Source organism: Grampus griseus (assembly GCF_964374135.1).
Source record: "Grampus griseus genome assembly, chromosome: 9".
In the NCBI taxonomy this organism is placed as follows: Eukaryota; Metazoa; Chordata; class Mammalia; order Artiodactyla; family Delphinidae; genus Grampus; species Grampus griseus.
The window spans coordinates 7,364,992-7,378,500 of record NC_139003.1 but is presented as its reverse complement, the minus strand read 5'-3'; the positions used below and the strand labels follow the sequence as shown (position 1 = coordinate 7,378,500).

Here is a 13,509-nt window from a genome sequence, read left to right as displayed (position 1 = left end):
GGCTGCGTCAGGTCTTTGTTGCTGCGCGGGGGCTCTCTCTAGTTGCGGCGAGTGGGGGCTACTCTTCGTTGCGGTGCGTGGCTCCTCATTGCAGTGGCTTCTCTTGTTGCGGAGCATGGACTCTAGGCATGCGGGCTTCAGTAGTTGTGGCTCGCGGGGTCTAGAGCGCAGGCTCAGTAGTTGTGGCACATGGGTTTAGTTGTTTCGTGGCATGCGGGATGTAACCCGACCAGAGCTCGAGCCCACGTCCCCTGCGTTGGCAGGCGGATTCTTAACCACTGCGCCACCAGGGAAGCCCAGAAAGTCTGTAGGTTTTAATGCTTATATTAAAAAGAGCAAAGAGGACAAATTACAAAGCTAAGCAACCAAACGAGGATTTATAGAAAGAGAGCAAACGTAAAGAAAGAAGTAGATTGGAAACAGTAGAAATACAGGTACAGTGATGAAAATGGATAAATCTCAAACTGGTTCCTTAAAAAGACTAATAGACAAGCCTCTGGCAAAATTAATAATAAAAATATTTTAAAAGGGGGACAATAAAATTAGCAGGCATTTTTTAAAAGAAGACTGAACTGGGCAGTGTACTTGAAAAGTTTATTGAAATGGACAGTTATCTAGAAGGTAGCAATACATATAGTCAGGAAAGGATAAGACCATTTAATATGTGGTTTGTGAACCGTTGGTTTTCTATGCAGAGAAATGTAAAATCACTTTTCTTCATGTTATATACAGTTTTAACCAAGGTGGATTAGAAATGTCAGATTTAAAAGAAAATACAGTAAAATCATGCCAAAATTTGGAACCTGCCAAAAGATCGTTAGCAGGGTCTAGCAACGAGAGAATGGATAAATCATAAATCTGTACTATACAGTACATTACATACAGCTGTAACTATCTCAAATGTTGTCAGAAACAAATTGGCAGAAGCAGATGTACAACGTGTTACAGTTTGTGTAATGTAAAATTTGAAAACATGCAAAATAATTTCATATATTGTTACACAGTAAAATATAAAACATTCATAGGAATGTTAGACACCAAATCACGGGGACATTTGCCCCTAGGGAAAGGGGGAGGAAGAGTGCGATGAGGGAAGAGTTCGTAGTGTGTCAGGTATACTCTGTATCATTTCATTTCCTAAAAAGTTGAGGGGGGTTTGGATGGAATGAGACAAGCATGGGAATGTAATAAGATTTGTCCAAACTAGGTCATGAGTTTGCAAGAGTTTGTTGTGTATTATAATCTGTGATTCTGTCTATATTTGAAATATTTAATAAAATGAGTCAGTGTTTTATGGCATAGTTCTTTGATTACCACTGAGATTGAGGGGTTTTTTAGGTTTTTGGCTACGAATACGTATTTCTTTTAGCTTTTGGATTTTCTGTTGGAATCCTTGTTTCTTTAGAGATTAATTTTTTTCACATTGTTTTAAATTACCTTTATTTATTAAAGGTAGTAACTTTAAGATATCTCTTACTAAAATAGTTACAGAATTTCAGATGAAGTGATTATATGACTTTGCTTAGAAAGGCCTTCTCCAACCTCAGATCAAGAAAGTATTTGTGTGTATATTCTTTGTTTTGTGGTTTCAGTTTGTATATTTTAATTCTTAATCTGTTTGTAATATATTTTGGAATATGAAATTTTTTTGAAATCACCTATAATGCCATTTATTCAATAATCTTTATCCGCTGACTTGAAATAGTTTTTATATAGCAAGTTCTTAAATACACCAGAATATTCTGTTTCATGATTTTTCTTTCTGTCTGAATCAGTATTGGTGTCTTTCTATTAATTTTATCCAAGTAAAGAATATGCAGATAAACTGAAATAGTATTAAAGGTTATATAAAAAAAGAGAGACCACATCTCCATCTCTCTCCGTAGTGCCTGGGTCCTGCTCTTTCCTGATTGGCCAGCTTTAGGCGTCCATGACTTTCAGTTGTAATAGAGGACTCCGTCTCTTTCACTGCCGTGTCTTCTGCTTTTCATTTTTCATTCTCAGAGGGTAGCTTTGGTTAAATCCACTTACAGATAATTTTAAAGTTTTGGTTATTTTTATATTTATGACATATGCTTCTGGAAATATTCATAGCTAAGCATTATAATAGACTATGGTTATAGCTTGTTGTTTTCCCTGAAGTAGGTAGTTGCTTTTTTTCTTTTCATTTGCAACCTTTTCTTTGTACATTTGCCAGTTCTTTTCTTACCTTCTAATATACTCTCAGAACAGTTTTCCACAAGGTAATGGCATTAGACGATCTTGAAGGTCCAGAGTTTTCTTGGTGACCTTCCTCCAGGATGTTCCATCCTCCTTGGCTGGCTGACTCTTAGCTTTATTGGTGTGTGAATGGGATCTTTTTTCCACTCTAACTTTAACAGGTTTTGGTTGATACATGGGAAACATTGATACTGAAGTATCTTATAAGAAAATATGTTCGTATTAATCACTGTTGACATTGATGATGCCTGTTGATTTCCTTGACTTTTCTCCAAGTCACGTTTATAACTACTGCACGAGTGTTCACCAGTCAAACCAGGCTCGAGGGGCTGGTGTCCCTCCTTCTAAATCAAAAAAGGGGCAGACGCCGGGGGGAGCTCAGTTTGTTGGCTTGGAATTGTACAAACGGCTTAAAGAATTTTTGAAGAATTACTTGACAAATCTTCTGAAGGTAAGATGTTTTATATGTATACTGAGCATTTATAAAAGAATGTAAAAACAGAAAAGGTAGTGAAATAATGATTCTATTGATAAGTTAAATCTTTCACTGTCATTGTTTCATTGTTTTTGGCGTTGACGTGTGCCTGAAGATGTTTTGCTCTTGCTTAGTCATTTACCTATTGTGAAGATGAAATCTTCATAAGCCCATATTCTGTTCTTTGATTTGTTAAATTAGAAGTTTTTGATAGCCTTTCACCATAGTAGTACTTTCCTTCAATTACTAACCATTTGGTATTTGGTGGTTAGAGATTGATGAACCTTTTTAAAGCATACGATTATGAAGTCAGATTACCTGTATTGTATTTTGAACCCAATGTGCTGTTCTGTATCAAAATGTATAAAAGACTGTAAGGTTATCCAGCCTTTGGTAATCACATTTTCCAATGTGTTCTTGCCTTTTCTACATGGCCTTGTGGTACATTTCAGAACTATAATGAAATTGTGCCCTTGGCTGGGTGGGTTTCGCCACGAACATTCATTCCTCCTGCTCTGAGCCTTTTGCTTGGACAGTGATGTGGTTTTTCCCCTTCATCTTCTGCCTTTTTCTTCCTCAGTCTCCATCCTCTGTAGCAAAGGCAGTGTGATGCCTTCCATCCAGCCACAGGATGGGCAAGTGGCTTCTTCATCTGGTGCTACGCACATTATGTAGGGTGTGTACCCTGGGAAGTCTGCACACTCTGTGTATATACTTGAAAGATTTTTTATTTACACAGATAACAGGCAGAAAACTTAAGCATGCCACATTTGTTTTTCTTAATATATTTTACAAGGTAATTGGAAACTTAACATCATTTTAACAGACCATAATCGACTGACCACAAATCGTGACTAAGATGGTATTATTTTCCACGTTCCTAAGCAGTCTTGATGAAGCCACTGTGTCCTCCTTGCTTTTATTCACAACACTTTGTAAAGTGAACACTGGAATTAATTATTCTTTTTTAGTATTGAAGTGAGGAACAGTGTATTGTGTTTTGAAAGGTATTGACAGCCATGCCATCAGCGATATTATTTTTTGCATTCTAAAAATGGTCATCTACTATAATCCAGAATAGCTTAGCTTTACATGTTCGGGTTCGTTTCTTGTTATTTAAATGAACACAGATTTGGTTGTATCCAGATACGGTCAGGTTTTCACGTGGCTTGTCGGATCACTCGTGCAGCGTGTATTTATGGAGCTTCTGAGAAGTTCAGGGACGGCCCCAGGCCCTTAGTTCATGGAGGGGGCTGCCTTCTCCCAGCTCCCCCTGGAGTGCTCTTCTGCTACGGCACGTTTTAATTATACTGCAATTTAATGCCCCATTTTTAAAGGGTAAGACCTAACTTTGTAGATGTCATTAATACCTAAGAAAAAATTTCAAGTTACTGTCCATCAAATAAAAATTTGTGGTTTAAGTTGTAGACATTTCAGTAAAAATAATTTGGTAAATGAACATTTTCCTCGTGAGGCCTTGTTAAAGAAGAAATATTGCACCATTATACTGTATACTTTATTTTTACAAAAATGCAGCAGATTACCACAGAGAGCTATAGATTTTTATAATTTTTAAGTAAATTTAATGAATGAAGAAGATGCATTAAAAAATGGAAGAGTATCAGCCCCGTGGTCTAAATTGTTAATTGGACATTTTAATTAATTTTTTAACAGAAAATATCAAAAATAGGAGTAAGTTGAGGTGAATTCCTCATTTGTTAATATAAAGGAATTACCCTCATATTCTAAAAAGTTCAGTCTTTTTATGAATGTATATGCATATTAATACCATGAAAAATGTTCTAGTTTGAGATCAAAGAATTTCCATTAAAATTCTCTTTAGTCTAATCCTCATGAGCTACTTTCTTGTGAGAATTTATAGTAAATGAGCATGTTTTGTATACAGAATAATCCAAAGAACCCATCTGAAGCCATACACATCAGTGTATCCTAATGCAATAGATTTGTTTCAGTTAACTTCTATCTCTGATTTATCATGTGACAAATTAGTCATCTTAAAGCTCTAGTGAACTTGTCTTTAGGACGGAGAAGATTTGATGGATGAGAGTGTACTGAAGTTCTACACTCAACAGTGGGAAGACTACCGGTTTTCAAGCAAGGTGCTGAATGGGATTTGTGCCTACCTCAATAGACACTGGGTTCGCCGCGAGTGTGACGAAGGACGGAAAGGAATCTATGAAATCTACTCCGTAAGATCGTTTTTACACACCTTTCAAATGCGTGTTTTCTTAGGGACGCATCTTCCTTCCCAGTAGGAGATCTAGGCAAACAGTAAGCAGTTTTCAGACTGGTGAGCTATAACTCCCTTTGTTTTAATTGATCAATAAATGGCCCTTAGGTATTTTGTGGCGAGAAAAGAGAAGGATGAGTAATTGGAGTTCTAAAATACAGCCTGCACGCTTCTGCATTTACTTATTAAAAGTTTCTTCTTCAATTATCTGACCGACCATCAGGCTGAGCCCGGAGCTGTCCCCGTTTTAGCACAGCAAGTCCTGCATCCCGGCCGCAGCAGGCAAAGCGAGTCCCTTGCTTGGGACTCGAGCCTCAGTGATCAGCCATCCACGGTCTTCTGGGGTCTGGGAAACTGCTTCACGAGGGGACTGTGATGTGAAATTCCACTCTACCCACTCAATATACGAAGTAATAGGAGTCATGACACTTAACAGAATTCAAAATTGAGGGGTTTTTTTTAAGACTGCATGGAAATAAATTTTGAAGAGGCAAAATTTGAATTGTTACATCACCTTCATTAGTATGTTTCTTCAGTCAAGGGAGCTTTTTCCAGGCTCACTGGTTTTCAAAGTGTGGTCTCCAAACTTGCAGCATCAATATTACCTGGGAACTTGTTAGAAATGCAAGTAATTGGGCCTCAGCCTAGACTGACTTAACTAGAGACTCTGGAGCTGGGGCCCAGCAGTGTGTTTTTAGCAAGCCTTCCAGGTGATTCTGATGCACTGTCAAGTTTGAGAACCAGTCAAGGGAGGACTCAGAACAACAGAACAGTCTGTCTGTTCATAGTAGGCTCTCAGATATACAGACAGTACCTTTTTTGAACGAGTGGTGTTAAAATGTCAGGTTCTGCATAATGAGATTATCTCCATATCCAAGAATGTTGCTATAATAGCAATGCTTTGTTGCTTTGCTTTTGGCAAATTTAATTAAAAGAAATGTGCCATAGATGCATGACACACTTTTATTATTTTATTATTTGTGTAGCTCAGTTTCTATACCAAACGGTTATTGCTTCATAATGGTACTTTGTTATATAATTTTAACAGAACTTTCTAGGTTTAGTGTTTTGATTTGAGTCTCTTGTAGTCCACCTTTTCTTTTCCACTTACAGATGCTTTCTCGAGACTGAAAGTTGTCAGTGTAGGAATCAGCGTGATTTTCGTTGATTGCCTCTTGGCTGCTTGACCTAAAACACCATATAGATGCGCTATAATAACATCACATACTCCCCAAAATTATTATAGTCTTTAAACTTTTTTGTGTACTGTTTTCAAGATTTGACTGCTTTTTTTTCCTTTTCTTTCTTCCTTTTTTTTTTTTTTTTAACTTTCAAAATTCGTAGTTTCTACATCCCTAAATGCTGTAGTCAGTTTGGAAATGCAATACGCAGCCATAACTCACAGCAAAGGCCAGTTAACACGTCTCTCTAGAAACAGTATTTCCTTTGCCTGCTCTCGCAGGGAGCCTGTTGAATTCATTTAAAGCTCGAATATCAGTTGACACATGGAACAGTTCTTGTGCAGTGATGCCTCATTGCATTTTCCAGACTCTCCAGAAGACGGGGATGCTTTGTCATGAACTATAAAGATCTACTTTTTTCCCTGATAATTTTGTCTTTCTCTTCAATTATAGAAAGCTGTGGGTTTCCTTTCCAGTCAACCAGAGCGCGTAAACTAATTCCATTATTAACACGTTAAAGGAATTCAGCAGGACTTCTTCCCTGAATCTGTCCTGAACTTTCTCTGGTTTACCTTCAGTCCTGCTTTCTTATCTTGCCTTTCTTCCTTCAAAGTGACGAATTATCCCAAGTCAAATGAGGTCTGCCTAGTGCTGTCTTAACTTAGAAAAATGTTTGAAAGGTGCAGTATCTTTACTGGAAGTTGATGGCCACACGTTGCGTTTGCCTTGCCTCCCCCTGCACTGACAGGTCTGAGGAGTTTGGGAAGAGGAGCAGCGGCCAGTTTGCACAGGGAGAGTTACCTTCAGACCGCGCCCCACAGGGTGTATTTTTCCTGAAAAATAAGACTCTTTCTTCCCGGAGTCTTTTTTGGTAGCATAATTTCTAATTCTGAAATAACCTTTTTATTCTAGTAGTACTTGAGTATATATTGTTCATGCTTTACTAAAAATATTTTTCTCTTAAATAGTGCTTTCAGATTGCCCTTTTTTTGGTAGAAACTTTTTCATTTTATAAATTAAATTTACACATAACCTTTTCAGAACTGTATTATCTTGCATAAACCCAGTTTTATCTATGGTTAAATTTGGCGGAAAATAAGACTGATAGCATTTACCTTTAAATTAATTTCTCAGCAGTTTGTATTTGAGTGTTAAATTGTTATAAATTTGAGTTTGAACTTAACTGAATAATACCTTTCTCAACAGTTTAAAAACCATATATGAATTGTAACATTTCCCTTTGGGGGAACATTTTACAGTAACTTTCTGACATAACCTCTATTGAGAAGTTCCAAAACTTTTAAAAATGCATCGTACGCACACGTACTAGTAAAATGGGAAATTTGAATAATTTATGTATAATAAACTGATTCATTTAAGATGTACAGTTTGATGCTTTTACAGTTGTATGCATCCATGTAACATAAAACACCATGATAAACATACAGAACTTACTCGATATTTAAGATCTATTATTTATTTTACTGAGTATTAGGAAACTATGATAAATGGTAAACGATGATAAATCTTTCTTAAATGTGTTAGGTCAAAACATACATTTGACATACATTGTCAGAGAACAATTTTATACATTAAATCCACCGTTGCCCTTTAGGCTAATATGTATGTTCTCCTAAAATCCAGATTTTCTTTTTCTCTCAACTATTAAAATGTGAGCTAATAAACGTCTGTACTTTGATACCTTTTGAAGTTGTTAAGAGAATGGCTCTCTGATTTCATCATGATGATTTTCACCAAGTTTATAATCTAGAAATATTGATACATGTAATCTAGGATTCAGGCTATTTCCTATGACTTCAGCTTTGGAAAAAGCATAGTAAAAGTATAGCCATTTAATACTGTTCCTTTTTCTTTTCATCCAGCTTGCATTGGTGACTTGGAGAGACTGTCTTTTCAGGCCATTGAATAAACAGGTACCTACTTGTGTGAGTGTGTGCATGTTTTCCTTTTGAAACCCCTTCCAGATTTCATTTCTTAGCCATTGTCTTCCTCACTCCTTTGGGATGTCCTAAGAGTGCCTCTCATCTTGCATTTAATGGATTCTAATGTTTAAGAGCTATGTAGTAACATAATGTTGGGTTGGCTAAAAACCCGAACGAACTTTTTGGCCAGCCCAATACATACTGTAGTCTGTAATCTACATGTTTTCTTCCTATATCCTTTCTAAAGGTAACAAATGCTGTTTTAAAACTGATTGAAAAGGAAAGAAATGGTGAAACCATCAATACAAGACTGATAAGCGGAGTTGTACAGTCTTATGGTAAACAATTTCCCTTTAATTTATTCAGTTGTATATCAAGTGACAATTACATAACAATGCTCCAATAGATTTATTTTCAGATAGTTTAGGATTATCAAGAATATTGTTAGCATTTACAAAGGTACTCATAATTCTCTTTATGTCAGTGTGATTCGGTTTGATTTTACCCATTATAAAAATTGTTTGATCTTTGTGCCCTAAGGAAATTTTGATGGACTAGACATTTGACATTTGAATTCTTTTCTTTTCTGGTCTCATACTGAATTACTGGATTTATATGCTAGAGTGTCATTAATGGAGCCGAATGATAACAGATTGAGAAATCTGAAAAGTAATACAGTATTTCAAAAGCTTAGGTAGCATTGTATTTCTTTGAAAGTTTAGAATTAGGCATTCTTCCTTCTTGTAAGCTTTTAGAAATATAAACGTTCTCTGAATGAACTTCATGATAACTTGGAACGTGCCTGGCCATCCATCAGAATTACTTGCTTTTGTGTGTCTTGGACTTTTTTCTTTTTTCTTTTTTTGAAAGTATACTTTACTACCAGTGAATAACAGATTTGCCTTATGCCCTGTTGTTTTATTCTTACCTTTTAAGCATAACTTAAACTGAATGCCACCCCTAAGTGTATTCCTTAAAATATAACCAAAAATAGGGCAGTTGAAATGTAGTTCCTATTTACTTCCAGTGGAACTGGGACTGAATGAAGATGATGCCTTTGCGAAGGGCCCAACGCTAACAGTGTACAAAGAATCCTTTGAATCTCAGTTTTTGGCTGACACAGAGAGATTTTATACCAGAGAGAGCACCGAATTCTTGCAGCAGAACCCGGTTACTGAATACATGAAAAAGGTAAGCTTAAACATAGTACTTAAAGTAGGCTTAAGTTAAAAGTTATTGCTGCTCAGATGAATTATTCTTTTTAATATATGCAACTTTCTTCAAAGTCATTTCTTAGGTACTGTTATCCTGTAGTGTCTGTAGCAGGTGCAGATCGTTGCTCCCAGTTCACCAAGGAGCTTTTATAAGTTAATTTGATAATCATGGCTCCATGTTCTCCTTACTGATCGGAGGATGTAACCGTAATAGCTGTATGACTTCCGTGTTTTGAACTGTCTCTACTACAATAGAATGTGTATGTGTATCTAACGGGAGCCACGGTCTCACGTCAACGAGAAACTAGTTTTTAAGAAACAAATATTTGCAAACTTTAAGCTTTTGCTTTTTTGCTTCTGAAATATCCCCTAAAAATCTATATAACACAGTCTTCAAGTTTGCATTAGAGGAGAAGTCCTTCTGAGAGAACAGGATCAAAGTCTTAGACAAGAAAAAATCCAAGATCGGTGTCTGTATCGTAAATCTTTTTCTACATTAAGTGATGTTACAGTGAAGTTCTAGTGGAATTATTCTTCGTTCTCCTTCTTGGGAATACAGGTATCCCAGACTTATGCTCTGAGGAGTGACCTAAGTCAGGAGGTAGCAAACTTTCTATGAAGGGCCAGATGGTAAATATTTTAGACCTTGTGCACATGTGGTCTCTCTTGCAACTGTTCAGCTCTGCCGTTGTAGCGCAGAAGCAGCCACGGCAACATCTAAACAGTGAGTGCCGCGGTGTTCCAATAAAAGTTTACTTACAGGCAGGATTTTGCCCACAGGCTATGACTGCTGACTGAGACAGGCAAGGAGACTTCCAGGGAGTCTGGGGCTGACTGTCTGACACCTGCTTTTTTCCCTTTATTCTCTGTTTGCTTGGAGAGGAAATGCACTGCAGAATCGCTTTCTCCATGTGCTGAGATCGCAAGTTAGTAAGTCAGAAAGAGCAACAAACAGCTCTCCCTTCTAACCATGTAGAGAAGGTCCTCCCCAATTTGTTTGTGACATTCCAAGTGCATTTTCCCATAAGAGATAGTGATTATAAGTGGCCCTTACAAGTTTGAAGCTGAAAGTCCTTGACAAACAAATTTCTGATACCTCAAAACCTAACAAAAGTGGAACGCTTCAGAAATATTATACTTGGGGGGCTTCCCTGGTGGCGCAGTGGTTGAGAGTCCGCCTGCCGATGCAGGGGATGTGGGTTCGTGCCCCGGTCCGGGAAGATCCCACATGCCGTGGAGCGGCTGGGCCCGTGAGCCATGGCCGCTGAGCCTGCGTGTCCGGAGCCTGTGCTCCGCAGCGGGAGAGGCCACGGCGGTGGGAGGCCCGCGTACCGCAAAAAAAAAAAAAAAAAAGAAGAAGAAGTATTATACTTGGAGTAGTGATAGTTCCTTGTGTATACTTACGGATTAAATTAGCTTTTGTGTGCCAGTCTGGAACCTAACCAGCTTATAGAGAGTTTCTAACAGCTGCCTGACAAATCTGTTTTAAATCTAAGCATTGCCTGTTACTTCATTTTTTCATTTTGGCAGAGTGTAGTTTGCATAAAGACATATTTTATTGAACTCTACTATATATGGTGATCCTTTTAAAACTGTGTATGTTTTTAAAAGTGGGGCCTTTTATCGGGGAACACATCCACAAGCGTGGTTCAGGCCTTTTCAATTTGCAGACTACTTAGTGAATTGCAGCTACATGCTCTCCACAACCAGGAAGGCAGTAGTGCTTTGGTACAAGGAAATCCGCTTCGTAGGCCAGAGCTACGTCAGCACTCCCAAAACAGGGAAATCTGCTTTTAAAATCGGACCGGGGGGCTTCCCTGCTGGCGCAGTGGTTGAGAGTCCGCCCGCCAATGCAGGGGACACGGGTTCGTGCCCCGGTCTGGGAAGATCCCACATGCCGCGGAGCGGCTGGGCCCGTGAGCCATGGCCGCTGAGCCTGCGCGTCCGGAGCCTGTGCTCCGCAACGGGAGAGGCCACAACAGTGAGAGGCCCGCGTATGATTATTAAAAAAAAAAAAAAATCGGACCTGGAACCAAAGGCAGCTTGAGGAGCAAACATTTCCAATGGCCTTGGATAGTTTCAACCCAGTGTGAGCTCTGCCTTCAACAGAGAGCATGCTTCCAGCATCCTTGCTCTCTTAGAGGGGATTTCTTCCTAGAGGCGTTAAAGGTTTGGCCCAAATCTGGTTGGATCTTACCAAACATGACATCCATCCATTCTGAAAGTCCATAATGCAGAGACTCTGTGAGCATAAAATTGGAATTTAACCGTGTGAACAATTCTACCCTTACCTATAGCTATAGCCTTGCATCTCAAACTGAGCTATGGGTCTAATTTAAAATCCCTACTCCACCATTTACTAGGGAGTTGACCTTAACCTTTCTGTTCCTCAGTTTCCTCATCTATAAAATGGGGATAATTTATTATTATCATTATTATTATTATATATTATTTGATGCTTGGCAAAGAGCAAACATGATATAAGTGTTTGGTATTACACACATACATTGTTTAGAACCTTCAGTATATGCCTGAGAATATGCAAAACCATGGGATAAATTGTGGCACATTTTATTCAATAACTTAAGAAATTACGTTTATATTAAAACATTCTATCAGGAAGTAGAGTACAAAACTCATGAACAATATTGAGATAAAGCATGAACTTTCAAGAAATACTCTGCTTTTAACAGCCAGTTTGGGCTAGATGTGCAAATTCCCTGGAGGGGTCTATGTTCCCATTTCTGTGTTGTTAGGGATCTTTTAGTGGAAACAGTTGAGAATCTTTGGCTTTCCTTCTACTGATGACTTTGATGAATGAACACCCCTGAGCCATATTAGTGTCTTAGCATATCTTACTGTCTCATCTGAGCTACGAAAAAAACGTGTGACTCTTCTAGGTTTCTAATGTCATTTTTTAAAACTTTAAAAATAAATATACCTTATTTCATTAATTTGCTTACTTTTTTTTTTTCATTTTGTTTTTCCTGCATACTGATGCTAATAGAATTAATAGGAACAGTCTTTAATTGCTTAACTTTATTTAGTCATTCTGAATTTGATCTGGGTGTTCTGATGTAATTATCTGCCAAGTACAGTGCTGATCAGGAGCTTATTTGCCTTCAAGTTAACAAAGAATGTACATGACTGTCCTTCCTAAAACCTAATGACATAACACCCAGGACCTTGGGTTTTTCATCAACCTCAGAGACACTGCAGGCTCAGGTTCAGACCACTGCGAGAAAGCAAGTCACTCGGATTTTTTGGTTTCCCAGGGCATAACGCCATACTGTAGTTTATGAAATGTGGAGAATAGCGTTATGTCAAAAACAGCAATTTACATACCTTAATTTAAAAAAACTTTATTGCTAAATGATGCCAAAACAATTATAATAGCAGCATCAAAGATCACTGATCACAGATCAGCATAACAAATAATAATAATGAAAACGTTTAAATATTTTGAGAATTACCAGCATGTGGCACCGAGACCCAAAGTGAGCAAAGGCCGTTGAAGACACGGTGCTGACACACTTGCTCTACCCACAGTCCTTCAGTTTCTGTTTTGTTTTTAAAAAAGCAGTATCTGTGAATCGCAATAAAAGGAAGTAGGCCTGTGGACAGTAGTCCCACCTTATTCACAGTTTCAGTTACCCACAGTCAACCTCAGTCTGAAAAATATTAAATGGAAAGTTCCAGAAATAAACAGTCCATAAGCTTTAAATTGTATGTATTGAAATATGTCGTTCTGAGTAGCATGATGGAATCTTGCCCTTGAATCATACCTTTGTCCATAGCCTCTCCCCTGTTAGTCTCTTCATCGACCAGGTGATCAGATCGACCGTCGTCCGCAGTGCTTGAGATCACATAGCCCTTATTGTACTTAAAAGTGGCCCCAAAGCACCAGAGTAGCAATCCAGATACGCTAAAGAGAAGCCATAAAGTGCTTCCTTTAAGTAAAAAGGAGGAAGTTCTCAACTTAATAAGGAAAAGGTTGCTAAGATCTGTGGTGAGAATAAATTGTCTCTCCATGAAATTGTGAAGAAGGAAAATTTGTGCTAGTTTTGCTGTCACACCTCAAATTGACGTTATGGCCACAGTGCATGACACGTGCCCAGTTAAGATGGAAAAGGCATTAAACGTAACTTCTATTGCATTATATTGTTATAATCGTTCTACTTTATTCTTGTTGCTAATCTCTTACTGTACCTAATTTGTAAGGTAA

The 13,509-nt window shown here is 37.9% G+C and overlaps 1 protein-coding gene across 3 annotated transcripts in view; it reads left to right on the top strand.

Moving 5' to 3' along the window:
* Window positions 1-13,509, top strand: part of CUL1 (cullin 1) — a 106,639-nt gene that overhangs the window by 60,213 nt on the left and 32,917 nt on the right. For all 3 annotated transcript variants that reach the window (XM_082662074.1, XM_082662073.1, XM_082662072.1), the window contains exons 3-7: window positions 2,497-2,671; window positions 4,738-4,905; window positions 8,011-8,061; window positions 8,318-8,408; window positions 9,098-9,261. In XM_082662074.1, coding sequence (XP_082518200.1) covers window positions 2,497-2,671; window positions 4,738-4,905; window positions 8,011-8,061; window positions 8,318-8,408; window positions 9,098-9,261 — 649 coding nt within the window. The remainder of the gene's footprint in view (window positions 1-2,496; window positions 2,672-4,737; window positions 4,906-8,010; window positions 8,062-8,317; window positions 8,409-9,097; window positions 9,262-13,509) is intronic.